At 43.5% G+C, this 26,984-nt stretch overlaps 1 protein-coding gene across 1 annotated transcript in view; it reads left to right on the forward strand.

Moving 5' to 3' along the window:
• The first annotated feature begins 298 nt into the window (after positions 1–298).
• GUCY1A2 (guanylate cyclase 1 soluble subunit alpha 2) overlaps positions 299–26,984 on the forward strand; it is a 184,075-nt gene continuing 157,389 nt past the window's right edge. Inside the window, exons 1-3 of the mRNA XM_076328197.1 lie at positions 299–574; positions 17,927–17,988; positions 21,309–21,430. Of these exons, the coding sequence (XP_076184312.1) occupies positions 311–574; positions 17,927–17,988; positions 21,309–21,430 (448 nt within the window). The 5' untranslated portion in view covers positions 299–310. The remainder of the gene's footprint in view (positions 575–17,926; positions 17,989–21,308; positions 21,431–26,984) is intronic.

Here is a 26,984-nt window from a genome sequence, read left to right on the forward strand (position 1 = left end):
AGGGCGGGCGGCCGAGGCAGAGGAGGGCAGCTGCCGCCGCCGCCGCCGCCGCCGCTTTAAAGCCTCCCGGCGCGGCGCCGCGCAGCACCCGCGCTCCCCCGGCCAGGCGCGGCGAAGCGCGGAGCCGGGCAGCGGCGCCGAGGGGCGCGGGCTGCGCCGGCCCCGGCGCGGCGCCTCCGCCGCCGCCTCCCGCCCAGGGGCACCCGCGGCCATGCGAGGCGGCCGCCCCCGCGGCCGCGCGGCTCGGCGCTGCCCGCCGCGGCTGCCCGCCGCCCCGCGCTGAGCCGAGCCACCGCCGCCCCGCGGCACCATGTCCCGGCGCAAGATCTCCTCGGAGTCCTTCAGCTCGCTGGGCTCGGACTGCCCGGAGACCAGCCCTGAGGAGGAGGGCGAGTGTCCCCTGTCCCGCCTCTGCTGGAACGGCAGCCGCAGCCCCCCCGGCCCCGCCGACACCCCTTTCGCCGCCGCCGCCGCTGCCGCCGCGGCCAGCGCCGGGGCACGCCGCGTTCCGCGCCGCCGGCGGGTCAACCTGGACTCGCTGGGCGACAGCATCCGCCGCCTGACGGCCCCCGCGGTGAGTGCCCCGCGCCCGCGGAGCGCCGCGCCCCGCCCCGGCCCCGGCCCCGGCCCGCCCGCGCCGGGAAGACCCCGCGTGGCTCCCGGCGGCCGCTCCCCGGGGTCGGGTCTGTGTCGGGAAGGAGGCGGTGGTGCCCCGCGCCCTCCTTCCGGGCGTCCCCGCGGGGCCGCCGGAGCCCGCTGCCTCGCCGTGCCCGCCCCGGCTGCGGGTTGCCAGCCCCGCAAACCTGCGGGAGTAAAGAGCTCGGCAGCCCGGTGCTGGAAATCGGGTCGGGAGGCACAAATAGGCGCAGCTGCCGGTTTGGCTGGGTTTATCATTTCCGCCGAGTCCCTTTCTGAATTAAAAGAAAATCGTAAAATCATAAAGTGCTTATCACTATCTGGTACTAGCAAAATTTTTTTTATAAAAAGTTACATCTGTATGACGCATGGCATGCACATTCTTCCTTCAGCATAGAGGAGATGTGAACTTCTTATATTTGTAGGGCTTTTCCGTACTGAACAGGGTAAAAAAAAGTTTCGACTTTGTGTTCAGAAATATTTCAGCAAAAGATTTCCCTGTGCCTCCCAGATGCGCTGACATTCCTGAGAGAGCAGTTTCTTTAAAAGTGTATTTTGAAATCCATGACTTATGATTATCTGGATAGCTACACCTGTAGCTGAGAATCAATGAAGCATTGTGTATGCTAAGGAGTGAATTTGGGTATCGCTTTGTCAGACTGAAATCAATGGCTCAGGAGTTCTGGTAGATTGATGTAAAATACAAGGTTCTTCGCCAACCTTTCTGTTACAATTGTGCTACGCTCCTATAAATACCTCTGTGACCATCACTAAATTTTCCTCATGAAGTTTCAGCTGCAACTGAATGCTTGTTTGGTCTCTGGGATATTTTAACATGTTAAGGCATAAAACATTAATTGCAACAAGTAGTCTTAATCTATAAGACAACTGTATCTGCTGTTGTGGCATTGGATCATCTTTTTGCATAGTTATCCAGCTTTGGAAATTACTTGCGAGTCTCATCACCGTCAGCTATCAGTTTGCTTTGGTTTTAATATACTCTTTTCTGTTCCGCATTTCTTGAACTGGCTAGACAGGAGTAGACAAGCTGTTTAATGGGAGAAGTTAGCAGTGCATTACATAGCTAATAGTCGGCCAGTTTCAGTTAAGACTTTTCTTTCCCATTGATTTTTTCCCTTTCCACTGCAAATCTGGTCTTGTAATGCTGATATTAATAGATGATATCTCAGGTGACCTGTCTTGTTTTAGTGCAAAAAGAAATGAAGCTGTTTAATTTGATAATAATACAATGGTATAATTAGAGCATGTGTTACCCAAAATATTTGAAGTGTTCTGAAGTAGCTCAGTGCAGTATTTTTAGATAACCTTAGTATTTGTATTTTCCCAGCTCTGACTATTACCTCCTGTATTGAGTCACTATAAAAGAACTCTTGAATTTGTTTTTAAAATAAGCACATTCTTTGAGTTAAGAGACAAGGAAAACTTTGATAGATCTTACCCTCTTTCCTTCCTGCTCTCAGAGAAATGTCATTTAAGAATGCAAAAATTTAATCCAGCCTGGTTTTGATGTCCCAAACAACAGCTTCCATGGCTTCCTTGGGAGATAATTATAGCAACCCTTATGGCTGAAAAACTGTGTTCTTTTTAAATTCTAATATGTGATACATATTGCTTAAAATTTCCCTTTTTATCTTGGCATCGTAACTAGTGCTTCATTCCCATTTTACACATTTTGGCATAAATTAACGTGGTTAAGTATAAAAAGTCATGTTGTCACAATCATGGTATAAGAAGAGAATTAGGTCCCCTGTCTTTTCATTTTTCACTCTGAGAAATCACTGTTCAGGTGCATTGTCAGTTTGGTGCATTCTTTTCTAGTTGAGAATCTGTTCTGTGATACTGAATATATGTCTTCTTGCAACAAGTCAAGTTACCATATGTCTAACAGTTTGAATCTGATTATTTTCGCACATCTGTTAATATAAATGAGGAATAACTTTAATTAGAAGTAAAAAAAAAAATACTTTGCCTATAACATTAGTGTCAAATGGGACTCATTCCCATTATTTGTAAAATTAAAAGGCAAGTCTGAAGGGTGCGTTGACATATGTTCTTTCTGAACAAAAAGCTTTAATACTTTTACTATAGATGTAGATATGTCTTCATTCCATGATACTATAGATACGGGTTTCTATTAAGTATATAAACATGTATTTATGTACATACGAGTGTATGTGAATATAGATACTATAAACATTGCCTGCAATGGCTTGATGTTTTCCTTTCCAACATGAATGCAGCAGCAATTTGTCCCCGTCCCAGTGCTCAACACTTTCAAAGCTGAAGGGTGCTACAGGTTCCTCATGTTTATACTTAACCTTAATTTTGTGCTTTCCTTCAGCGATGGCTAGGATTGAAACACTGAGTAAAATTTTTTTTGTGTGTTTTCACTGAGAAAAAATTCTGTGTGTGTGCTTAATACTGCTGTGGCATGCAGAGAGATCTCTGGGGTGATGTTGTTTCAATCTGGTGGTAGCAGGGGCTACCGAGAGCTGCTCTGGGGATGTGGAGAGCCTCAAACTGAGCAGGAAGGAGCATCCAAGGGGCAAAGAAGCTGAGCAAGAGCTCTGTCCATAGGGCAGAGCGGCAAGAAGGCTGTGCAAGCAGACTAGATCTTAGGAGTGCCAGCGCAAAAATGTGTGTGAAAATATTAGTATCTCCTGTGCAATGTATACATGAGTTAGTACAACTGTACTAACTGTCAATGGAAAGAGATACTGTAGAGTAAAATGCAGTAATGAAGTATTTGAGATATTTTATACTAAAATATAGTGAAAAGAAGTTATTGCATTTTGTATCACTTGTAATCTTGGTCTCCAGTTTAGCTGAGTGTGACTTTGCACAAATATTACTTTTTGTAGACCTGTGGGAAAAATTAAAAAGTGAACCTTCCTGTGTTGCAGTGTTTAATCCAACCCTTCTGCTTGCTCCCAGAGAACAGCTTCTAGCACTTTCCAGCACACATGATTTTCCAGCTTTTCTCTTAAATAAATTTTTCGAGGTTTTTCCTGCAGTTGTTATACTAGAGGATGTAGGGGCCTGATCCTGAATCAGCACAGGGTCATTTTATGTTCCTGTGGGTTCGTAAATGTTTCCCGACCTGCCTGGATGGCTGAAGGATGGACACTGTTCATCTGGAACTTGCTTACCCTAAACCCTCTCTTTTTTTAACAGCCAGAACTAGGAGGATGATAGGGCTCACCTCCCACCAAAACAGCTGCATCTTTTGGAGAAAAGTATGCGGTGATGAGGAAGATCAGCAGACCTCCATACATAGCCTACCATTGGCATTCGTGAGTAGGGTGTGCTGGGGAAGGTCAGGGAAGCAGGGTGCACCTGACCGGGCAGGGAGGCAGAGCAGTGGCAGTGCAAGAAAAGAGGCAGCTTTTTGTCACAGCTGCACTCAACAAACTAACTGTGCATATACGAAACACAGCTTTGCGTTGCTGCCCTGTTGCCCCTGCCCCCGAAGTACCATTTTGCTGAGTAAGCAGGAGCACTGACAGCAGGAGGGTCGAGGCTCTCCCAGCAGCTGGGCACAGCCAAGCGCCGCAGACCGAAGAGTCAGGGCGAGCCGTGCCCAGCCGGAGCTGTGCTCAGTGCCTGAGTGTGAAGATAATGTTTTGTGGGACCAAACTTAGCTGCTCAGTGCAATAAACCCTGGACATTGCACACACTCAGCTCTTGTGACTCCTGTATCTCACGAGAGCATGGCCAACAGTCCTCCATGCTTATTGCCCCATGTCTGGCTCTGCTCTCTCACAGCCTTCATCCCTGTGATGTTCCCACGAAGCTGAGCCTGTAATTGTGTAGGCAGCTCCTGTCTGCTCTAACACGTTCCTAAATCATGTTCCTGACTGGGCAAAGATGTCCTTTCTGTCCTCCTTCATCTGAACCTCCATCAAAGGATCTTTAGTTACATACTCTTATCAGAAAAATTTGGAGCTAGATCCGGCTGCTGTTAAAACTAATAGGTGCCCTTCTCACTGGGCTGGGTTCAGGTTTTTGGAGATAGATAAATAATAAAATGGTGAGAACCTAGTAGGGATATTGATCTATGACCTTGTTTTTAAGAAATCAGCTGCAATAATTATATGTACATCACGAGCAAATTTAACAATATATTTTTCTTTTGATTCCAGCTTTCTTGTTTTGTTCCATTTTAAAGGATGAATTTTACACCCACAATGACATAAATTTTGATTAATTATAACTAGAGATGATGATACTATACGCTATTCATTATCAACATAATTTTTTCTGCCTTTAAGAGCTCTGCTATGTGGGAATGATATCCTGGCACCAGTGGACACAGTTTTATTCTTTAGAAATGCCATTTAGTATCTTACTGAATTCCAGTTCCTTGCAGCAATTTTCACATTTGCTCCAGTTCTATCTTGACTTGTATCCAATACGAGGCTGAAAATAGAATCAAAATCAGAAAAAAATAGTTTGTCACCGATTTGAAAAGTCAAGTACTCTGCTCCCATCTAAGGCGCATGGACTACCCTAAAGGAGCTGAGAGTGACTGGGCATGCATTCAGAGGAGACTATGTACCCCTAAGTGCTGTACTGATCTTTCTGGAAAGAGAATTACAGCATGACACAGCATTAAACTGACTTACATTTCCATTTGATTTTATTTTCTGAATGGCCTATGTAACGCATCTCTTGAACTATAAACATTATTAAGTGAAAATCACTTCTGATATACTTTTCTGCTCATTTAGAATTATTCCTGCTATTCTTTAAAGTCCTAGTTGAACACACATTAAATTAAGCACATTTTTTTCCTATTTAAGTTAGGAAGCTGCTACTGGCTGCTGCCAAATAGTTTGAACTGAAGAATTGTCTTTTTGAATACAGCCTTTTTCCTGACAGTGGGAGAAAAGTGAACCTAAAGACAGTTGTTTAGGTTAGTGTGTGGGCTATTACTTATGTCACAGAACCGCTGTAACTTCAAATTGCTTAATTGCAAGTGAATCCTCCAGTGAGCGGAGGTGGGGTTTTGGCAGAGAAGTTGCAATATAGCAGCTCAAATCGAACTTGGCTCCATCATAAACCTCTACCACTTACTCTCAAGGAGTAACTACTCTTTTCAGTAGCAATAACAAGTTGTTGCCACTAGCAGAGAGGTAACAAATTGATTTTTACATGAGATTTTGAAAAAAATTTGCACAAGTATTCTGAGCTCCTTATGACTCACGTTAACCCATCAGGTATTTCAAAGCTTTACTGTTGTAAGAATAACTTCTGCCTATCTTTCCGAATGAAGTAAGGTAATGTCAAATGATAACCATATCAGCAGTGCGATGAGCTTATTCACTTAATAGCCCAGGCTGGATGAGGTTTACGTGAGTAACATCCTCCTCAGGAATAAGGGTGTGTAGGAAAAAAAGCATGAAAATGGTGAAGAAAGGCACATCCCATGAAAAACTCCTAATTTCTAATTCCAACAGGCAAACAGGATAAATTTTTTTAAAGTATAATAAAATCAGACTTTTGCCCAGTTCTTTCAACTTAACAGAGAGAAAAGCCATTTATACACAAGGTCACATGAGCAGCTTATAGCCAGTCAATCTGCTATTTCATAGTGTGGAACAGAGCTGTGGTGTCTTAAAGAGGAACTTTCTGGAAAACGTTATTAATGTGAGCATCACGGTGGATTTTGTTTGTTTGTCTTGTTTGGTAGTTTAACAGCTCATGCAAATAAAATATAAAAAAAATACTTGCCTCAGCAAATAAAATATAAAAAAAATCCATTTAGCTGCACCCGAGGGCCTGCAGCATTGTATTGACCTTGATGAAATTTTATTTAGGGTGAGTTTGAATATTTGACATCTAGTGCTTAGACCAATCATAGTAATAGTTGCTTTCTTAATGTTTGTGTAGTTCCAGGCTGAAATCTTAACTTCCCTACAGTGTTTGGAAAAAAATATGTCTCAGAAACATTCGTACATTGCAGGCGTCTTTGCTGCCTGGAAGCAGAGAGTGTATCCCCGCTGGGGATCAGGCCTGCCCACAGGCAGATCTCAACTGCTGGCCAACAAACCAGAGCGTGGCAGCGCCAGTGTTAATCCCACAAAATTGATCTCAATTGTTTTGCACTTCTCTGGCTCTCCTCTGGCCAAAGTGCCCAGGTGCAAATAATAGAGAAAGACATTGTAAAGCAGCAGGGAACATTATGATCATCAATATATGCCCCTAAGTAGCAGTGTGCAGTCATAGCTACATCAAAATAAGGGTGAATGTCCTTCATTTGCAACTGCTTGAGCAGAGACAGTTACCACTTCACAGTGCTCCAGTGTACTCCTGCTGAAACTTACAATGTTAACACAGAGAAAAGCCCTCTCTTTCCTTCTACCTCTTGTGCTAATGTTAAAGGCTGTTATAAAATGCTTTGAGTAAAAGAAATTGTTCCATCTCATATCCAAATTCTTTCTAGATGTGTCTGCTTGCTAGCTCTCAAACTAAGTTTCAAAATGAAGACAAAAAAATCTGTGGTTTGTCTATGGGTCTCAAAGGGATAAGCATCTTTGCAGCTCTGCATGTGAAATTAGGTCCAGTTATACTGAGGAAATTTGGTTTGTTCTATCCCAGCAGAAGAAATTCCTTGAGAAGGACTGACATGTAAAGCCTTTAATTTCCTATCGGTCTGCTAGAGTAGCATCGATGATTTTATGTAGTAGATGTGAGTTGCGTTAAAAGATGAACAGGTAGCATTAGCGGTAGATCATCTATTATATTCTCATCTACTGAATACATTCTTTCTGCAGCACAGAACAGATCTTCTACCCATTCCAGACATGGCTGAAATTCAAAGATGAACAAAGTGATCCCAGCCGGTATTATAATGGATAGCACCCTGAGATATTTATCCTTCACTGTCAAGGACTTAGACTAGATGATCTAATAGGCAATTTCCATCTGTAATGTCTGTGATTCTTCTAGTTGAAAGGCAGCTGGGGATGCAGGAGTTATAATTTCTAATTATTATTTAGCTCTGTTTTATTTCTTCAGAGCGTTTGCATTGTTATTACCATGAAATAGTATGGGGTAAAATTCTTAGTCTCAATGTTATTTATTAATTAAGGCATTTTCTCTGATGTGCACAAGTATTTCCCTGTGAAGAGTACCCCAGTTTGCATGAACTGAGGAGCAGAATGGTCTCAGGTTTAGGTGCCAGGTGCTACTGAGCTCTGGCCCCATCCAGATCATCGTGGGCTGTTGTAGGGCAGCTCATTTTGCCTCCAGCTGTCAGTCATCCCACTCTGGATCCCCAAACAGTCCCCTCCTGGGGATTCTGCATCTTCCCCTCTTGATACAAAATCTGGTGCTAGTCACGGAGGTCTGCAAGCAGTTGGTGCTTTTATCTAAAGCACAAACCTCTGGAATCAGGAAGCTGGTTTTCATGAAGAAAAAATACATTTTTAGCTTGTACAGTTACAGAGAAAAAAATGAGTGCACCCTAAAGGTTCAGAAGCTAGAGAGTAAAAATATATTTTTTTCCTGATTATATTATCAAAAGCACTATTAAACCCCCAAAGATTTTTTTTTTTTTTTTTTTTTAATTTTCAAATGGTTGCTTATGTTGGGGCTCTGCTTCTCCATTTCTGATTTCTGTCTGTGCCCTTTCATTCCATTCTTCAGCTATTGGGAAGGGGACAGGGAGGGATCATGGCTGTGCAGGACCCGCAAGGACCTGCTAGGGAGCCTTCCTCCTTTCTGCATCATCAGAAAATTGTAGGATGCCAGAGGAGCCTTCCTTTTCTTTTTCAGTTCTGCTTTTCCCTAGTTGCAGCAATTTCAATGTTTGCCTCTTGACTCCTGGCATTTGGGAACGCTGATAAATGTTTCTCTTCAGCTGGAGCCTTGATGATTTGTTTAGGGCCTCTTTAACATCAATATCTTGGTGACCAGAAGGACAGGGAAAGAACAGTTTTCCACTGCTTTCATGATCATGGGGTAAATATTAAAAAAACCCAGACTGGAGGTGAAAGTGACTATTTCGCCATTTATTTCCTTCCGGATGGGCCAGGTGCACACCTACTCATGTGTGCTTAGAGATCTGTAATCACCTATGCACAAAGACTTGACTAAAATTGGTTCTGAAATATGAAAAAAGAAACGTTTTTCATTAATGAACTATCCCCAGCAGTGAAGCCAGCAATTAAAGTCTTACACATCTGCTGAGTTAGTGATTTGAAGCATGTAAAACTTCCAACGTCAAAGTGCTGATTTGGCTGAGGTCTGTGGTAGCTTGCCTCTCCTGTATGCGGAAGTGCGGATTCCTGTAGGAAGGACTTTGCAGCTCCCCAGGACACAAGAGTCTGGATGAGCCCCCTGACCTGATGGACTTCCTCGAAGAAATTCTGATAGAAGCAAAGTGGTTTCTAGCTGAGCCTGTTATGCTCTTCAGTGCTTCAACTTTCATGTTTAAAATTTTAAGCACTCAAGCTTTTAAGAGCATGACTGCTGAAGCACTTCTGAGGCTCAGCCAGGAGCCACTTAGCTTTTACCAGGAAAAATCTTTGAAGCCTTGTTAGGGTTAAGGAGAAACTGTCTGTGTACCTGGCTGCTCTCTTGGCTCGGACCTCCCTGTTCCATACAGTCCCTTTCTTCATAGAATCATAGAATCATTGAGGTTGGAAAAGACCTCTAAGATCGAGTCCAACCGTCAACCCAACACCACCATGCCCACTAAACCATGTCCCTAAGCACTCCATCTACACATACTTCCAGGGACGGTGACTCAACCACTGCCCTGGGCAGCCTGTTCCAATGTTTCACCACTCTTTCAGTAAAGAAATTTTTCCTCACGTCCAATCTAAACCTCCCCTGGTGCAACTTGAGGCCATTTCCTCTCGTCCTATCTCTAGTTACTTGGGAGAAGAGACCAACACCCACCTTGCTACAACCTCCTTTCAGGTAGTTGTAGAGTGCGATAAGGTCTCCCCTGAGCCTCCTCTTCTCCAGGCTAAACAACCCCAGTTCCCTCAGCCGCTCCTCATCAGACTTGTTCTCCAGACCCCTCACCAGCTTCGTTGCCCTTCTCTGGACACGCTCCAGCACCTCAACATCCTTCTTGTAGTGAGGGGCCCAAAACTGAACACAGTATTCTTCTCTAATTCTATCTGGTTATCTTAGGATGCAAAAGGAATGGGATGGAGAATTTGAAACTGCATTTATGTAAATTTAGACTGAGTCATCTGGGATACTGTGTGCAGTTCTGTCACCTGAGGGTGGCGTTTGTCTGTCCTTACTTAAACATTTAAAAGTTGCCTAAGTCTAAAGCAATCACTCAACATCTTTTCTAGACAAAAGAAGGAAATGGGTATTTCTAAAGACTGAGTCCTCAGGCATGTATTAGATGCCAACCGTAAGATGAAATGAATCACTTTGGGTGCCTACAGTTGGGCAGATGAGCCCTACTGTTTATTTCCGAAGGTGTTGCAATCAAATGAAAGACATTTCAGAGGCAACAGAAGATGGCTAGGGAATCGGCTAAAGTTTCTGTCCTCTGAGAAGAGATTGGAAAGCTTACGTTTGATTGCCTTAGGAAAGACATTTATAACAAGGGATGCAATTAAAGTGGAAGTCCTCTCCCAAGGAAGTCTCCAAAACCGGAGGCAATGAAGTTAAAAAAAGGGAAAATTAAACTAAAAAAAGACAAAAAAATGTTTTATACAATGTCTATTTAAACTGGAATTCTTTTTCAAAGAATGTTGTCCGAGTTAAAAAAAACCTAAAAAAATTCAAGATCATTTAGACAAACATCTTCATAAAGATTTTCTCCAGTTAGTACTAAAAGCATCTTTGAGGAGCTATTACTCTTCTAGCTTCAGGTCTTGAGCCAGTTTCGCACTACTGGAGAGCCGTGTGAGATCTAGTGAGAAGGGCGGATTTCTCTACGAGTGCGCCCTGCAAACAGTGGTGGCTGGCGGAGTCACAGCGGCTGTCATGGCAGGGGTGCCATGTTCAGGATCACTGCTGGCTGCTGTGCAACAGTGGTGGGCTTTGGTTGCAGCGCTGAGTTGCCAGGTGGAAGAGTTGTAGGAGATAGTGAGCAGGCTGTATGCATCAGGGAGGATGGATGGGTCTTTCTCGAGGCCCTGCCAAGAACCTGAGCACCATGTTGCAAGGAAGGAAGGAAGAAAAAATAGAGATAACCCTTGAGGGTCAAGGGTGGAAACTCCTGAGATGGAGGAGGCTGGAGGTTTATTACTTCTGAAAACACAACTAAGGCCCCTTTTCCACCTGTGGTTCAGCAGTTACAGAACAGGTACAGTGCCCTGGGAAGAGGTGGGAGAGATGACCTCCCTTGGGATGAGGGATCAGAGCCAGCTGAGCCTCAACCCTTAGACGCTTCAAGAAAAGGAGGATGGTAGGTATCAGAAACTCTCTCCTGAGGAGACAGAGGCACTCATCTGCCAGCCTGCCTTGCTGCCTCAGGAGGTTTACTGCTTGCTAGGAGCTCAGACATAGTGTTGCAAAGAGGCTGCCAAAGCTTGTCTGTCTCTTGGACTATGAACCCTGCTGCTCATCCATGTGGGCACCAGTGATACAGCCAGCGGAGACCTTGAGTGTATCAGGAGTGACTACATGGCTTTGAGTGCAAGGGCAAAGGGTGTGGGTGCCCAGCTGGTGTCTCCTTGAGCCTGCTGGTGAAGGGGAAAGGCTCTGGTTGGAGCAGACACATCTAGTAAGGCAGTCCCTGGCTCTGTGGCTGGTGTTGCTGGCAGGGCTTTGGTCTCCATGGGCATGGGGCACTCTCTGAGGAGCAAGGACTGCTGAGCAAGAATGGGATTCATCTGACAAAGTGAGGTGAGGGTATCTTTGCTAACAGGCTTCACAATCTTGTGAGGAGGGCTTTAAACTACGCTTGTCAGGGAAGGGGTTTCATTCTCTGAAGAGAAGGAGGAGCAGTGAAGAAGTATCGGGGAACAACAAGATGGAAGAGGCTCTTAACGCTCACCTCATGAAAACAGCATGACTGGGAGCCCATCTCAAGTGCCTGTGCCCAAATGCAGGCAGCATGGGGAACAAACAGGTGGCATTGGACATCCCCATACTGCCACTGAGCTTGGACCTCATGTGGGATCGCACACATACTTGTGTGGAATGGCTCCCAGGATGGGAGTGGTGCAGGAGATGGACACAGGCTCTTCAGGAAGGACAGGCTGGGAAGGTGAGGAGCAGGAGCTGTGCTCTGCACAAAGAGGTGGCAGCAGTGTGTGGGCAGTTCCCTTTGGACAGAGCAAGCTGGCCCAGAGTGTGGGGGTCAGGAGCAGAGGACAGATGAGCAGGAGTAATGTGGTGGTATGTCTGCTACACACTGACTGGTCAAGAAGTGAAAGCAGAGGAAGCCTTTAGGCAGCTAAAGGAAGCCTCAAAATGGCAGACCCTGGTACTCATGGGGGACTTCAGCCAACCCAAAATCCACTAGAAGGGCAAATAGGTCTGAGCACAAGCAATGCAGGAGATTTTTGAAGTGTGCTGGAGACAATTTCTTAATGCAGGGGATCAGTGAGCTGGCAAGGGGGGGATACTCTGCTGGACCTGTGGCTCACAAACAAGGAAGAACTGGTTGAAAGTATAAAGGTTGAGGGCAGCCCTGGCTACAGTGATTATGAGATGCTGGAGTTCAAAACACCGAGAGAAGTGGGAAAGACAAGTAAGTGGAATCACAGCCTCACACTTCAGGAGAGCAAATTTTGGCTTCTTCATAGATCTTCTTTGCAGGATCCAATGGGCAACTAGCCTGTAGGGTAAAGGGGCACAAGAAGCTGGTTAATCTTCGTGGACCCTTTGACACCTTCCTCAAAACACAAGAACAGTTCATTATGATGTGCAGAAAGTCAAGCAAGGATGGAAGAAAGATAGTATGGATGAACAGGGATCTCAGCACAGAGCTCAAATGCAAAAAAAGATGTCTACAGAAGTTGGAAGCAGAGATGGGATGCCATGGAGGAATATTGAAGCATTACCTGAGCATGCAGGGATGGAGATAGAAAAGACTCCCAGTCATGGCAATCAGAGGAGGTACTTGATGACTAGGAAAAGGCAAACATCACACCCAGCATTAAGAAGGACAAGGAGGATCCAGGGAACTACAGACCAATCAGCCTGACCTCAGTCCTTGGGAAGGTTATGGAGCAAATCCTTTTGGAAGCCTTTTCTTAGCACAAAAAATTGTCACAAGGGTGTTCAAACACTGGCACATGTTGCCCAGAGAGGTTGTGAGATTGCCATCCTTGGAAACACTCAAAAATCATCTGGAGAAAGACCTGAGCAACTAGTTGTAACTCAAATTACAACATGATTCTGTGATTCTGACTTTTTTGCAATTTATTTTGACACATTAGGGTTAGCCATGGCCTGATGTCTGGATTCAGAATTAATTCAGGGGAGACCTGTGGCCTCTGCCATGCAAGAGATCAGTCTAAATATTTTCAGTGGTCCCTTCTACATTATATTTCATCATTCCAGATGGAGCTTGGATATGATCTGGTATGGCAATTCTTGGATTAATTTACAGTTAACAGTAGCAATACTGGCATGTCTTAATTTGAGTTGCCCTTAGAAATGTGAACTGATGTGACTATTCATTTTGTAATGCATACCAAATATTAGTAAAACATTATAATAAAAACGAATTGTTAAAATTTACTATTTTAGGTAGTAGTTGCTATTTTACATTTATATTAAATCTTTCATTTTAAGTGGTCATGAAGCTTTAAAACCTCTCCAGTAAATAAGCACCACTGGGTACCTGCATGGCATAGACGTACATTGCGGTAGAGGAGGTGCATTGTTATAGGCTAGCCTCACCGTCCAAGCCGCAGAAGGCAAAGGCGGGGACCGGGAGAATGAAGAGCTGCCCACTGTGGGAGAAGATCAGGCTCGAGACCATCTAAGGCACCTGAAGGTGCACAAGTCCATGGGACCCGATGAGATCCATCCACGGGTCCTGAAGGAACTGGTGGATGAAGTTGCTAAGCCACTATCCATCGTATTTGAGAAGTCATGGCAGTCCGGTGAAGTTCCCACTGACTGGAAAAGGGGAAACATAACCCCCATTTTTCAAAAGGGAAAAAAGGAAGACCTGGGGAACTACAGGCCAGGCAGTCTCACCTCTGTGCCTGAGAAGATCATGGAGCAGATCCTCCTAGAAGCTATGCTAAGGCACGTGGAGGACAGGGAGGTGACTCGAGACAGCCAGCATGGCTTCACCAAGGGCAAGTCCTGCCTGACTAACCTAGGGGCCTTCTATGAGGGAGTGACTACATCAGTGGACACGGGAAGGGCTACAGATGCCATCTATCTGGACGTCTGTAAGGCCTTTGACACGGTCCCCCACAACATCCTTCTCTCTACACTGGAGAGGTATGGATTTGATGGGTGGACTGTCCGGTGGGTGAGGAATTGGTTAGATGGTTGCATCCAGAGGGTAGTGGTCAATGGCTCCATGTCCAGATGGAGATTGGTGATGAGTGGCGTCCCGCAGGGGTCTGTATTGGGACCGGTGCTGTTTAATATCTTCATCAATGACATAGACAGTGGGATCGAGTGCACCCTCAGCAAGTTTGCAGATGACACCAAGCTGAGTGGTGCGGTCGACACGCCAGAGGGACGGGATGCTATCCAGAGGGACCTGGACAAGCTGGAGAAGTGGGCCCGTGTGAACCTCATGAGGTTTAACAAGGCCAAGGGCAAGGTCCTGCACCTGGGTTGGGGCAGCCCCCGGTATCAATACAGGCTGGGGGATGAAGGGATTGAGAGCAGCCCTGCCGAGAAGGACTTGGGGGTACTGGTGGATGAAAAGCTGGACATGAGCCAGCAATGTGTGCTCACAGCCCAGAAGGCCAACAGTATCCTGGGCTGCATCCAAAGAAGCGTGGCCAGCAGGTTGAGGGAGGGGATTCTGCCCCTCTCCTCTGCTCTGGTGAGACCCCACTGGGAATACTGTGTCCAGCTCTGGAGCCCTCAGCATAAGAAAGACACAGACCTGTTGGAGTGGGTCCAGAAGAGGGCCACAAAAATGATGAGGGGGATGGAACACCTCTGCTATGAAGAAAGGCTGAGACAGTTGGGGTTGTTCAGCCTGGAGAAGAGAAGGCTTTGGGGAGACCTTATTGCAGCCTCTCAGTACTTAAAGGGGGCTCATAAAAAAGATGGGGACAGACTTTTTGTCAGGGCCTGTTGCGACAGGACAAGGGGGAATGGCTTTAAACTAAAGGGGGGGAGATTCAGACTAGATTAAGGAAGAAATTTTTTACGCTGAGGGTGGTGAAACACTGGCACAGGTTGCCCAGAGAGGCGGTGGATGCCCCATCCCTGGCAACATTCCAGGTCAGGTTGGACGGGGCTCTGAGCAAACTGATCTAGTTGAAGATGTCCCTGCCCACGGCAGGGGGGTTGGACTAGATGACCTTTAGAGGTCCCTTCCAACCCAAACTATTCTATGATTCTGTGATTCCATGATCTTTTATCTCCCTGAATGGCAGAAGCTATGTTTCTTGGAGAGGCTACTAGAAGAAGGTTTAGCTCTTTTGCCTCCATCCAGTCTTGCCATTGGATGCAGAAAAGAGGTTGAAATGTTTTCGTGTCCACTCTCTCTCTCATAGGCAATGCTTAGTCAGTAGTGGAAGAAGTGGTGCACCAAACTACCCTTGTAGGTTGCTATAAGCAGGTGTCATATCTCTTCTCTCCGTTTTGTTTAGTCATGGCCATAGTTACAGAATTACATCTATGGCAAAATGACGTTCACCAGTGACGAAATACAGCAAACTGAGAAAGTAAGCACAGTGGCTTTTTAACCATGCAGAGTGACATGCCATAATAATTCTTGTCAGAAATGAAGAAAGATGTCGTGACTTCTCAGATTGGATTTCATACTGGCTATGAGCACATTACATAGAGCTCTGTTTATGAGCAGTGTTTTAATCGTAAATCCTATTTTTTGTCTGTACTTAATTTCTAAGATTTGATAGAAGATGCCAATGAAAAGGGGTATGAGTTTGTAGGATTGTATAAAATTGTCTGACACAGCTAGGCGGATGATTTAGCTTTCAGAAGAGAGAGTTAAAAGTACGTGGGCTATTTTTTTTTTTTTCATTCAGCACTGCAGGAGAATGGAGGTCTGTTGTTGAAATAAGCTCAGGACTTGGAGGTTGCTTGTATGGTCAAATCTTGAGGTATTCAAAAGGATTTTTCCCTGGGTAAGGAGTGCTACATCTGTGTGTCAGGCATGAGAAAGGCAAAGACAGTCCCTGGTGTCATAAGCTGCAAAACTTCCTGAGAAGACACAAAGCTATTTTCCTTCCTCTCTGCAGGTACCAGGCATTGCTGCCTTCCATACGCTTGCTGTAAAAGCACTTTGGGCGAACCAGAAGGGAGATTTAATTTAACAGTCAAACATTTCTACCATTCCCTATTTCATGTCAGAGGAGTTGCTGGTGGAGTACTGATGTTCTGTGTGTAGGGAGTGGGGCTGAGGGAAATGCTGTGTGGAGATGGGAGATGGCAGCTGCCTGGACCTCTTTGCTTAAAGCCATTTTGCTTTGCCTTGTTGCCAGAGTGGGAAAAGACATCTTTTCTATATGTGAAGAATGGATTTTTCTGCCTGCTGAGCACAGGAAAGCTGCTGAATCTCTGTGAGAACAGGCCATGAAATATATTTGGCCATCAGGCCATCAGGCCTAAGGACTTCAACACCTGCTGTACCACTGAGAAGGGGATGTTTTTTTGATATGTGATGGTTTCATTCATATGGTGCTTCCATTGTGTTTTGCAAGAGAACATGTAACTTTTAATGCCTTTTAGCACAGGAAACTTAGTTCCCACAGAGAAGAGAAGTAATAATCTGATACAGAATTAACAAAAACCCCTCTCTTTCAAGGTTTACATCTATTTTGAGCTTATTTTTGTTAAGTGCATGCATTTCCACACATTTGAATTCCAAAAGGTAGACACGTTCTTATAGTTTGGTATTAAAGAAGAAATTTTTACAATTGTACAAACTTAGTGCAGCCCGATATACACTTTTTCATTCCTGCCATCATCAAAACAGATACCTCCTCCTGCAAACTCATGGGCCATAGTAGGAAGAAAGCTCAACTCTTGAACCGCTGAATCTGTACAGCAGTAAGCAAAATCTGAGACTTTCAAAGACGATGGAAGTTTTAGAATGAAATTCCTCTAACTAAGGGGCATTTCAACTATTACTTTCCAAAGTAATTAGATGTCTTTTCCAAAAGGTAGGAAAATACCAAATATCTCTAAAATTTGAGTGTCTGCTGCTGTGAGTCTGATCAAAATATCCCCGTGTGCCTCTGATACAAAAGGAAGATTTATAAATCCAAATTGAGTACCTTTGTCTGATCTCTGGCGCCAGGACAAAATAGACAGGTGAAAACTCTCAGATTTGGTACAAACCAGTCATTTTGGAAGAATGATGTTTTGCCATAAGTGACCTGGAAAACTCCAAAGAGAATGACATGGATTTCACACTTGCTTTATTTACCCAAATATCTCTCATGAATTAATTCAAAATAATAGGAATAGAGCAGCAGCAGTAGTAGTAGTAAGGAAAATAAACATATATATGTACGTATGTATTTTGGTGAACACTGTAGTAGTAGTAGTAATAATGCAAATGAACACATATATGCACATATGTATTTTGGTGAACACCTATTAAAATGAAATAGCATAGAAATGCTTGAAGCATGTCATGACTTTCTTTTGATGAACTTGAGTTTCCTGATAATTTAAAAATGACTGGAGAGTCATAGCTTGTCAGGAAAGTAAGCCAAAATAAATTGTGTCTTTATAATATTCTTTAGTACAAAATGCTCTAGGGAGCATACAAAGTTTAAAAACCCAATGCCTTTTCCTGGTGATACTTTAATCACAAAAGAATAGCATTTTCTTCCAACTATTTTAAATTAATTATTTTAAAATAATGAGATAATTGGTGGGTGATCATTTTTGAGAGCTAATAGTGAAGTGGCTCCTTTGTTATGCACAACTAGTCTTGTAAGCAGTATTAATTATGTCACGTTGTAAAATTCCTTCCTATTTAAATGGTGAAGTAAGATACAAGGAATGAATAATATTTCATATCTATTGCTATGATGGGCACCTAGCAGGTAGAAGATGAGGAGTAGTAAAACTGGAGAAAAATAGTGTGTTAAAAGATAATGTTAATTAAACTGTACTGTACTTCCCTAATCTTAATGATTTTTTTTTAATTGTTCTTCCATAGCCTCAGACCATTCAGCAAACTCTTCAAAGGACACTGCAGTATTTTGAGCATCAAGTTATTGGGTAAGTGTTAATGCGAGGTAGTGAAAGGTGCATGGTAATGTTTTCCTCTATGCTTCCCAAGTCACAGCCTTGTTTGAGAAGCTTTTTAATTTTTCTCACAAATTCTTAGAGGTGCTCTGGAGTAACTATACATACTATGGACGTTAATGATAAACTGCTGTCCAGTCTGCTTCCATGCAATCCCATCAGAGCATGACTGCTCCATTAACAGTGATGTTTCCTATATAAGGAGAAAAGGGAATCTTTTTGTAAAAGTATAAGATCTATTCCAATTTGCTTTTCACAGAGCCAGCTGAGAATGCTGGAAAATTTACTTATGCTATGACCTGAGGTCCAACTCTTGCAAAATCCTGCATCAGTGCTTGTTATATACATGCATTGTTACATACTTGCAGGTTTTTGCAGAAGCAGGGCTGAAAGCCACCTCCTAAGAGTTCATTGAGGAAATTAATAGATGACTGAGGAGTAAAAAGAAAGTAATAGTAACTATCATCATGAAAACCTAAGGCATTCTTCCATTGATTAAAATAATCTTTCAACCTTTTCCTTACCTGCACAAGTATTTTCCTTATCTGCGCAAGTATTTTATTGTCACAGACAACTTTTCCTAACAGAGTCAGAATACAATGGCTTCATGTCTATAGCCATTAAATGGCTGTGCTGTATGACAAATGAATGCTGTCCTCTGAATTTCATTACACAGATGTAAGGGAAATTTTCTTCAGGCTGCATTGAGTGTCTTTTTAGAATTTATGACGTAGTTTTGAAGCTCGGTGCACTGGAGGGAATTGTCCTTGCCTATTTCTCAATGTTTGGTTAAAATTCACAGGGAGCCCTAGCTTGGTGGGTGATACCTGCAATATTAGCAGTCTGGCTGGCACCTGAGGGCAGCGAGGGAGCCAGTCTCAGCAGGTAGTTGTGACGTCCAACGTGGGGCAGGCAGGGGGGAGAAGCTTTCTGGCTGCTAATTTTTTTCAGTTGCTGAAAAAATTGCTTGAAGTCTCACACGAGGAGACTTCAGAGGATGAGACAGTGCCTTGAGGAAAGCATGTGTGCAATAACAATGGAGCTTTTTATTTATGGCCACATGTGGCTTAGATGTGCTTTTTTTAATGGACAAAGTTTAAAACCAGGACACTCTGAAAACCTGTAATTCCTGTGACTTATGATACACTGACTCAGTTTTTTGAAGATCAGTATGAGTTTGTTAAAGTAGCATCTGTCTCTAGCTGATGTCCTATATTTGTCCTGCCCTGTCATCTTTACTTTTGGTACACACTGTGGTGGGTTGACCTTGGCCAGCTGCCAGACCCCCACCCAGCCGCTCCGCTCTCTCACTTCGCCTCCTCAACAGGACAAGGGGGAAAGTAAGATGAACAAAGCTTGTGGGTCAAGATAAAGACATTCCGGACTCCTCTTACCTCCTCCCGCCCTGAGCGGCACAGGGGATGGGGATGGAGGTTGTGGTCAGTCCATAACGGCTCCTCTCTGCTCCTCTTTCCTCCTCACGCTTTTTCCCTGCTTTTTGTGGGCTGTCCATGGACTGCAGCTTCCTTCAGGGCACATCCCCCTGCTCTGGCATGGGATCCTCCACAGGCTGCAGTGTGGATATCTGCTCCACTGTGGTCCTCCATGGACAACCTGCTCCCCCATGATCTTCTCCAGGGGCTGCAGGGGAATCTCTGCTCTGGAGCACCTCCTCCCCTCCTTCACTGACCTTGGTGTTCCAGGCTGTTTCTCTCACTTCTTTCTCTCACCACTCACACCACCATGAGGTGTTTTGCCCTTTCTTAAATACATATTCCCAGAGGCACCACCCGCTTGGCTGAGGGGCTCAGCTGTGCCCTGCAGTGGGGCCGTTGGAGCCGGCTGGAACCGGCTGGAACCAGCCTCTCCTCACAGCAGCCCCTGCAGCACCCCCTGGGCGCTGACACCCAATACAACATAACTGTTCATCAAATCTCCCGTCCCGGTCAAGATCAGAGGTGAGGAGTGGCTGTGGTGTCATTCCGGGAGTCGGTGATGCTGACTGAAGAGGCCTGGCCTCCTGGCGTGGCGGTGGGGTTGGGCTCTGGGTGGGCTCGGACAGTGGGTCAGGACATGGCCTCCTGCCAGGCACGTGGCCTGGCGTCGCTGGAGACCTGGAAAGCTGTACAGACCATGCAGCTCACTGCAGAGTGCACCAGCAGCCCTTACCAGTGGGTTTTCCTTGTCTAAGATGAGCCCACTCTTCCCAATATGCTTTACTCCATGTGGAGAACCAGTTTTCCCGTTGGGGGGTAACCTGATGGGCAGCTCTGAATCCTTTCTAGTCCTTTTCCACAGGTGCTGGCAACCCAGGTGCTGAGATTTTGCAGGCATTAACCAGATGAAGAATCCAATCCTTAAACTGCAATTCATGATTTATGAACTATAAACAAAGTATGAAAGCATAACAAAACTGTTAATAAAATGCTCGTTAGAAAAGCTTTTCTCTGTGCATTGAGCTAAATCAATTGTATATTTTGCCAAGTGCATTATCACTCTGCTGCAATATTTTCTTCACTTGTATTCCCTCTTCTGTTGTCATTATCACCTACATAAAGCTTTGTTTTAAACATAGTTTGAGCTTCTGTTCTGTTTCTGTTGAATTAAGGAAAAACAATACAGCAAAGCTAAATAAGATAGAATAATTTAGATGTCAGATAGAATAATTTAGATGGTAGCTGCTTTCTTGCTGGTCAGAGCATAGCTCTGTGTCTTTCATCAGTGGTGGGATTCTTTTTAATTTTTCTTTAACAGGCTATAGCACAAACTTTATTCTTGATAGCATAGTGAGTTGCAGCTTGACATCCTTCTTTCTGCCAAGATCTTTTCAGAAGATAATCCACAGAGAAAGCTAGGTTTTATACTTGCAGTGCTAATGTAATGTGATGTGGAAGATTTATTATTCTTATTAAATACTTACCATTGCCTCATAAACATCTTGCTTGGAGTTTACTGTACAACTTTGTTATAGACAACACCCCTGTGGGAATGACGTATAAGACAGATATGTCTGATACCCTTCCCTCATCCCTTTGGCACTATTTTTTTCTTATGTCTTCATTCTCACTACAGATAATATTCCAGATTCTAGTATAATACTTGAGATACCCAGGCTACTAATGTGGTGTCATCTCTGTGTGATAATGCACGAATGGAAAGGGGGTGATGGAGGGGAGAAGAGGGAAGAGACAAGGGAAGCTAAAGGCATCCTTTACCACCACTTCTGAGAGACATTTGTCGACCTTGCGTTTGCATAAGGAGATGCTATAACTTTTTTACTTTTTTTACTGTAGTTACAGGGATGCAGAGAAGAATTTTCACAATATATCAAACAGATGCTCCTATACAGACTGCTCTGGCAATGAAGAAACTGAAGATGTCTCAGGAATTCTCCAGTGTACAGCTAATGTTCTTGGTATGTATTTTTTCAAGGGAATTCGTTTCCTTTAGTTGGAAGGAAAGTTTCGTGACCATCTTAATACCAACAATGAACCAAGGAAGTTTTGCTCCAACAAAGGAAATTTAGGATGTAGGCAGCTACATATCAATGCACTGTTATTACATTTGTCTCCTTTTCTACATATATTTTGCGCCTTTTAGACAACCCAGACTGATTTTTCAGTGGAGTCAGTGGAGGTGTATTGTGCAATACCCAGGTCCATGTCAGTGATTATAGAAGTCTCAAAGGCTTTGAGTCCAAATAGTTACCGTATTTTTTTTTATTTGCATTTTTAAATAATTGAATGCTAGCTCTCAGAAACAAATGCTGTCATTTGCCATCTGCTGCTTTCATGGAGTTTGCAAATGGAGAGCTGTTGCAGTCGTTTCTCTGCGGGAAAAGCGCTGGGGGTCCTGGTGGCCAGCAAGTGGGACATGGGCCAGCAGCGAGTCCCAGCAGCAAAGGTGGCCAATGGCAGCCTGAGCTGTATGAACAGGGGCAGAGATACAGATCGAAGGGACTCATCTCTCTCTACTCAGTACTTGCTAAACAACATCTGGATTACTGAATCCAGTGTTGGGAGCCCAAAACCATAGAGAGGTTGATAAACCAGAGGGAGTTCACTTGAGGCCACCAAGATGGTAGGGGCTGGAGCACCTGCCCTGTGAGAAGAGGCTGGGGGAGCTGGGCTTGTTCAGCCTGCAGCAGAGATGGCTTCAAGAGGACCTAACAGCAGTCCCCAGTGCCTGTGGGGACATCCTCAAGGACAGGGAGCTGGGCTTTTTACACTGGTGCAGGGTGGGAGGGCAAGAGGTAGCAGGCGTAAGTTGAAACAGACTGGGTACTTTTCCCTGTGAGGACAGTCAGGCAGAGGCACAGGTAGCCCAGGGAGGCAACCTGTGTGCAGTCTCTGCCCTTTGAGGTTTTTAACCCCAACTGGGTAAAGCCATGAGCAACCTGGCCTGAATGACCAGGCAACTCATGGGGTCTCTCCCAGATTGAAAGCCTCTCTGATTCTGGCCCACCTAACAAGAAGGAGCTGTTGATACCACAATGACATTTTTGCTAGTTGAGTACTGAGCTTTTTTTCCCTGAACTTTTCTATAGCACTCACAACACTTGGGGCTGTACTTTTTGTAACGTCGAAACCCTCTTTGCTCTTCCATTGGAGGTCTCAGTAGGCTGCTGAAGTTGGGGTGGAAGGCACAAAAGATGACATTCTGGTTCATAAGAAGTTTCCTTTGAGCTGGTAATATACAGTATAAACCTGTGACATTTTTATGGGATTATGCAGTTAGAGAGACTTTCTTCAACAGGAGGCACAACACTGAAATCTGACCTTGTATGATAATTAAAGATATAATTTACCTTCCATGTCAGGGGAATATGGTAAGGTGATATTCTGCCCACACTGGGGTCTGGGCCATTGTATCCTGCTGACTTAAAATCCTTCTGGAGGTATATGGATTGCATGTCTGTCTGTTCTATCTCAAACTGTTAAACAGACTTGGTACGCTCAGTGAAACAGCTAACATGTTCTAGTTGAGAGATGACTCTGTTTCCCTGACAATCAAAATGCTTTTCTTTGGTGTCAATTGCCTTATTCTGCAAGATGCTAGGTGCTGTCAGGGAGATTCTGAGTGCCTTTAATGGTTGCTGAAATCCCTGGGAAGAGGCGGTACTTGGCACTTTGCACATTTGGGTCATGGAGAGAATTTAGAACAAATTAAATTGTAAATATGTCCAATATTAGTTACCATATTTTGGTTTTATTTGCATTTTTAAATAATTGAATGCTAGCTCTCAGAAACAAATGCTATGAGTGATAAGGCAGGACTCATACAAAATAATGACTTTTCACGTTATCATGTGCATATTAATATTGTAAAAAAACCAAATTAGATGTTCAGAACTTACTTCACCATGACACAAATTATGTGTTCTAAGAAATAGTTATGAATACTTTTGCATCTTCAGAGTACTTTTAAATCAGTATGTTAGCCCTGGTCCCTTAGCATGGCTGAGTAACGTGCAGCCTGTTTTTTCAGTGGTATCCTCACAGCGCATGTGTGTCCGGGGCAGATCGGACTGTTGGGATCACAGTGTAGGGGTAACGTCTAGACATTACTGTCTTGGGGAATGATTAAAATGGACTTTGTTGAAAATAAGTTTGCAGACACTTGCTCTGGGAAAAGCTCACCTTTTAAAGAATGAATTTGAGTTCATAGCAAAAAAAAAAAAAATTCAATGTAAGCAAAACACTAAGATAGTTTAAAAGCAGTACTTCTTTCCTTCTCCTTACCTGAGTCAGGAACATAAGGGAATGAGCAGTAAAACCAGCTTCTTGATTTTAATTGTAGTGCCTATCACAACAGGTAAATAATTAATGGAGGCTATGTAATTAATTCTCACATACGCAGTTGTTTTTCTGGTTGCATAAGGATTAGTGAGAGGTGCCTCTGTGCAAGAAGGATGTAACCACTGGGGTGTGTACCTAGAGCAATTGGCATGGCTGAGACAGGAGACAAGAATGAATCTGACTGTGATGGAGGCTAGAGAAACTGTTGAACCAAATCTGGCTCTCAGTTTATTTATATGAGCGGTAACAGGGACTTGCTGTCTAGGGCTGGAAGAAAGTGTTTTCTTAAAGGTGCTTGGAAGCAACCTCCTGCTCTCTTACCTTAGACAATGCCAACATGATTCACCTCTCCTGACCCTCTGCCTGCCTCTAAAGTAGTCATTTGGCATTCCTTATTCATCAGAAGACAGCAAATGGTGAGATCATTAGTAAGCTTGGAAGACTGTGAGCAGATGTTTCACACCGTGGTCCTGGTGCTTACACTGCTCACAGCAAAGTGTTGACTGCAAGCTGTATGCTCAGCTTGTTGCATGTGATTTATCATGTATGAATACTGGAATTTTCCTCCTGTCAAGTCTTCAATAAAGTGTGACACCATCTTCCTGCAGTGGAAGGACCTGATTCTCCTCGTCTCCTCGCTAAGTTGCTCCTGCTACAAGTCTAGACATCAATAGAGCTCTTCCTGCTTTAATCCACTGTAATTAAGGGAGCCATGTCCATCATGCTCACATGCCATAAACGAAGTTTGATACCAGATCAATGGCACAGCTTTTCTTTGTGGTGACAGCTTCTGTGGCTGGAATATTTAATTTAACTTTGTATCCTTTTCAGAATAGTCCAGACAGCTTTATGATGGACTCTGCTTTCTTTAATTGCTGTGTGCACACTTTTACAGTGTCCTTCATAAGCATATCATCCAAAGGAAAAACAAGTGACAATATATTGGAAGTCGGGAAAAAGAGGAGGGAAATCCTAGCTTCTAAAGGGAGCCTTTATAAGGTTCCTAGGTTGAAGTAAAGTATTTCAAAGAATAAGTGCTGGTATGTTTTATCCTGTTGACACACATAATGCTTTAAGCTGTGTTCAGAGCAGATTGGTGGTGTTAGTTTGAACTTATTTTAGAAATAATGATAAGAAAAAGATTCCTATGATGAAGTGTATTATGTGGATGACTACCACATTTCTTTATTAGGTGACTATAAATTTTTACTGAGGTATGTTAGAGAGAAAGATTGTATCTGAAGAGATTTATTTTTTGACCTTGGGCACGTTTTTATTCTTTCTGTGCCTCAATTTCCCATCTGTATAATGGAGATAACAGTTGTTGGGTTTTTTTAATCCTTTAAACCATATGTCAGTGCTGTTCAGATTTTAACTTTCTGAAAGCAAAGAGGTTTTCATACCATTTGTACATTCAGCATTTTGAGCAGTGACAGCCTAATCTTGTTTGGGACTGCTTTTGTCCCTGTAATTTAAAATAATTTGGTTTCAAGTAAGATTAGAGTGTGCATTTTGACTTAATTGCAGCTAGTCAGAGTAAAGCAGAAGACTTCCATGTAGTTGCAAATTAAAACTTTGGCAACAGGAAAATAAGGATGAAAACTTTTAAAAATTGTTAGTCTGTAATTCCTACTGTAAGGAATATATTTTGGGACATAAAGCCTTCATGACCTGTCCTGCTTATCTGTTTTGCAGATATTCCAAGCAGGTCTGTGCTACTGAGCTTTACGAAGCAACAGAGAAATGCCCAGTTTTCATTTTTCAACCCCACTGTGTACTTCTGATATATCACATGAAGTTTCACACATCCCAAATGCACAAACTAGATAAAAATTGTACAGCCTTCACCTCATCTTCTCCAAACACTCTTTTCAAACACTGCTACACTATTAATGTAGCCTTTGTGGCCGTGAACTGTTCTTCACTCTTATTTCAATCCTTCACAAAAAAAGAAAGGGAGTTTCATGAAGGGAGTTACCTGTTTTCCTTTAAATGCCACCAGTATTTCCTTTGGAGCCTCTTTGCAGCTTGCTGAGGAGCTCTGTAATCTGTCATAACTTTGATAGTAAAACTAATGAAAAGTAACCTAAATTAATAAATATCTATAAAAAAATCTGTGGTGCAAAATTTGCAAAGCAGAAGTAGATGTTCATATCCAATCTTTAATGACATGGAAGAAATGTTGTCTTTGAAAGCCTATTTGTGTATTAGACTACAATATCTAAATTGTATGTATTGCAGCACCATGGTATATACACTGCGTAAATAACACCTGCAACATCTTTGGTGCGCAGCCTGAAGTTACAAATGCACATGTAGCAGATAGTTGTTTCAACAAGGAGGCCTGGAGAAATAATTGCACCTATCTGCCTTTCCATTGCTTAAGATAGAGAAAAACATTCTCTTCCATTTTTTTATTCAAGAAATTAATTTATGCAACACAATTCTTTTTCATCTGTTATAAAAAATTGCCTCCTAAAATCTTACTACAATTACCTCGTTCTCCTTAAAAAATGCACAGCATACGTCAATGGCTGCTAAGTCAGCTCCGCATGTGGACTTAAATGTATTGCAAGAATTTTTCCTGTTAGGCATTCTTAACCCACAGATTAATACTAATGCTCGTCCTCTTGATTTTGCTTCTGAAAGTGGTGTGAGGATTTTGCTCCTCTGTAATTTCTAAGTGAATATCTTTTTGGGCATATTCCATTTGGAGGATGATATGGCAGAGTGGCGAGGATTCCCAAATCCCCCGGTGATAAGTTACATGGAATCCCAGCCCAGAGCCCTGCCCCATCAGGGAGATAAATCATGTTTCTGGATTCAGCCTCCCTGAGACACTGAGGAGGAGGTGGAATCCATCGTTGGTGCAGGGGTTTGGAGAGCTCTTGCTCTGGGTGACATTTGCTCGTCACCATCAAAGAAGATGTGTGCTGTAGGCTGCTTTATATAGAGCAAATCACTTCATGCCTAAATATATCTTGCAGGGCTGTTCCTTCATTTAGTGCAAAGGGCATAATTCTATAGAAGTCATTTGTTCTCTGTACATTTGTCAAAGATGAAGAGCTGTGTTTCCTTTATGGAACTAAGAAAATCTCAGCTCTTACCCATATTCTGTAGTTAAAGAGGAATAAATTTGGGATCATTCTGTTAACTATTTAATAATAACAG

Source organism: Aptenodytes patagonicus, chromosome 1 (assembly GCF_965638725.1).
Source record: "Aptenodytes patagonicus chromosome 1, bAptPat1.pri.cur, whole genome shotgun sequence".
In the NCBI taxonomy this organism is placed as follows: domain Eukaryota; kingdom Metazoa; phylum Chordata; class Aves; order Sphenisciformes; family Spheniscidae; genus Aptenodytes; species Aptenodytes patagonicus.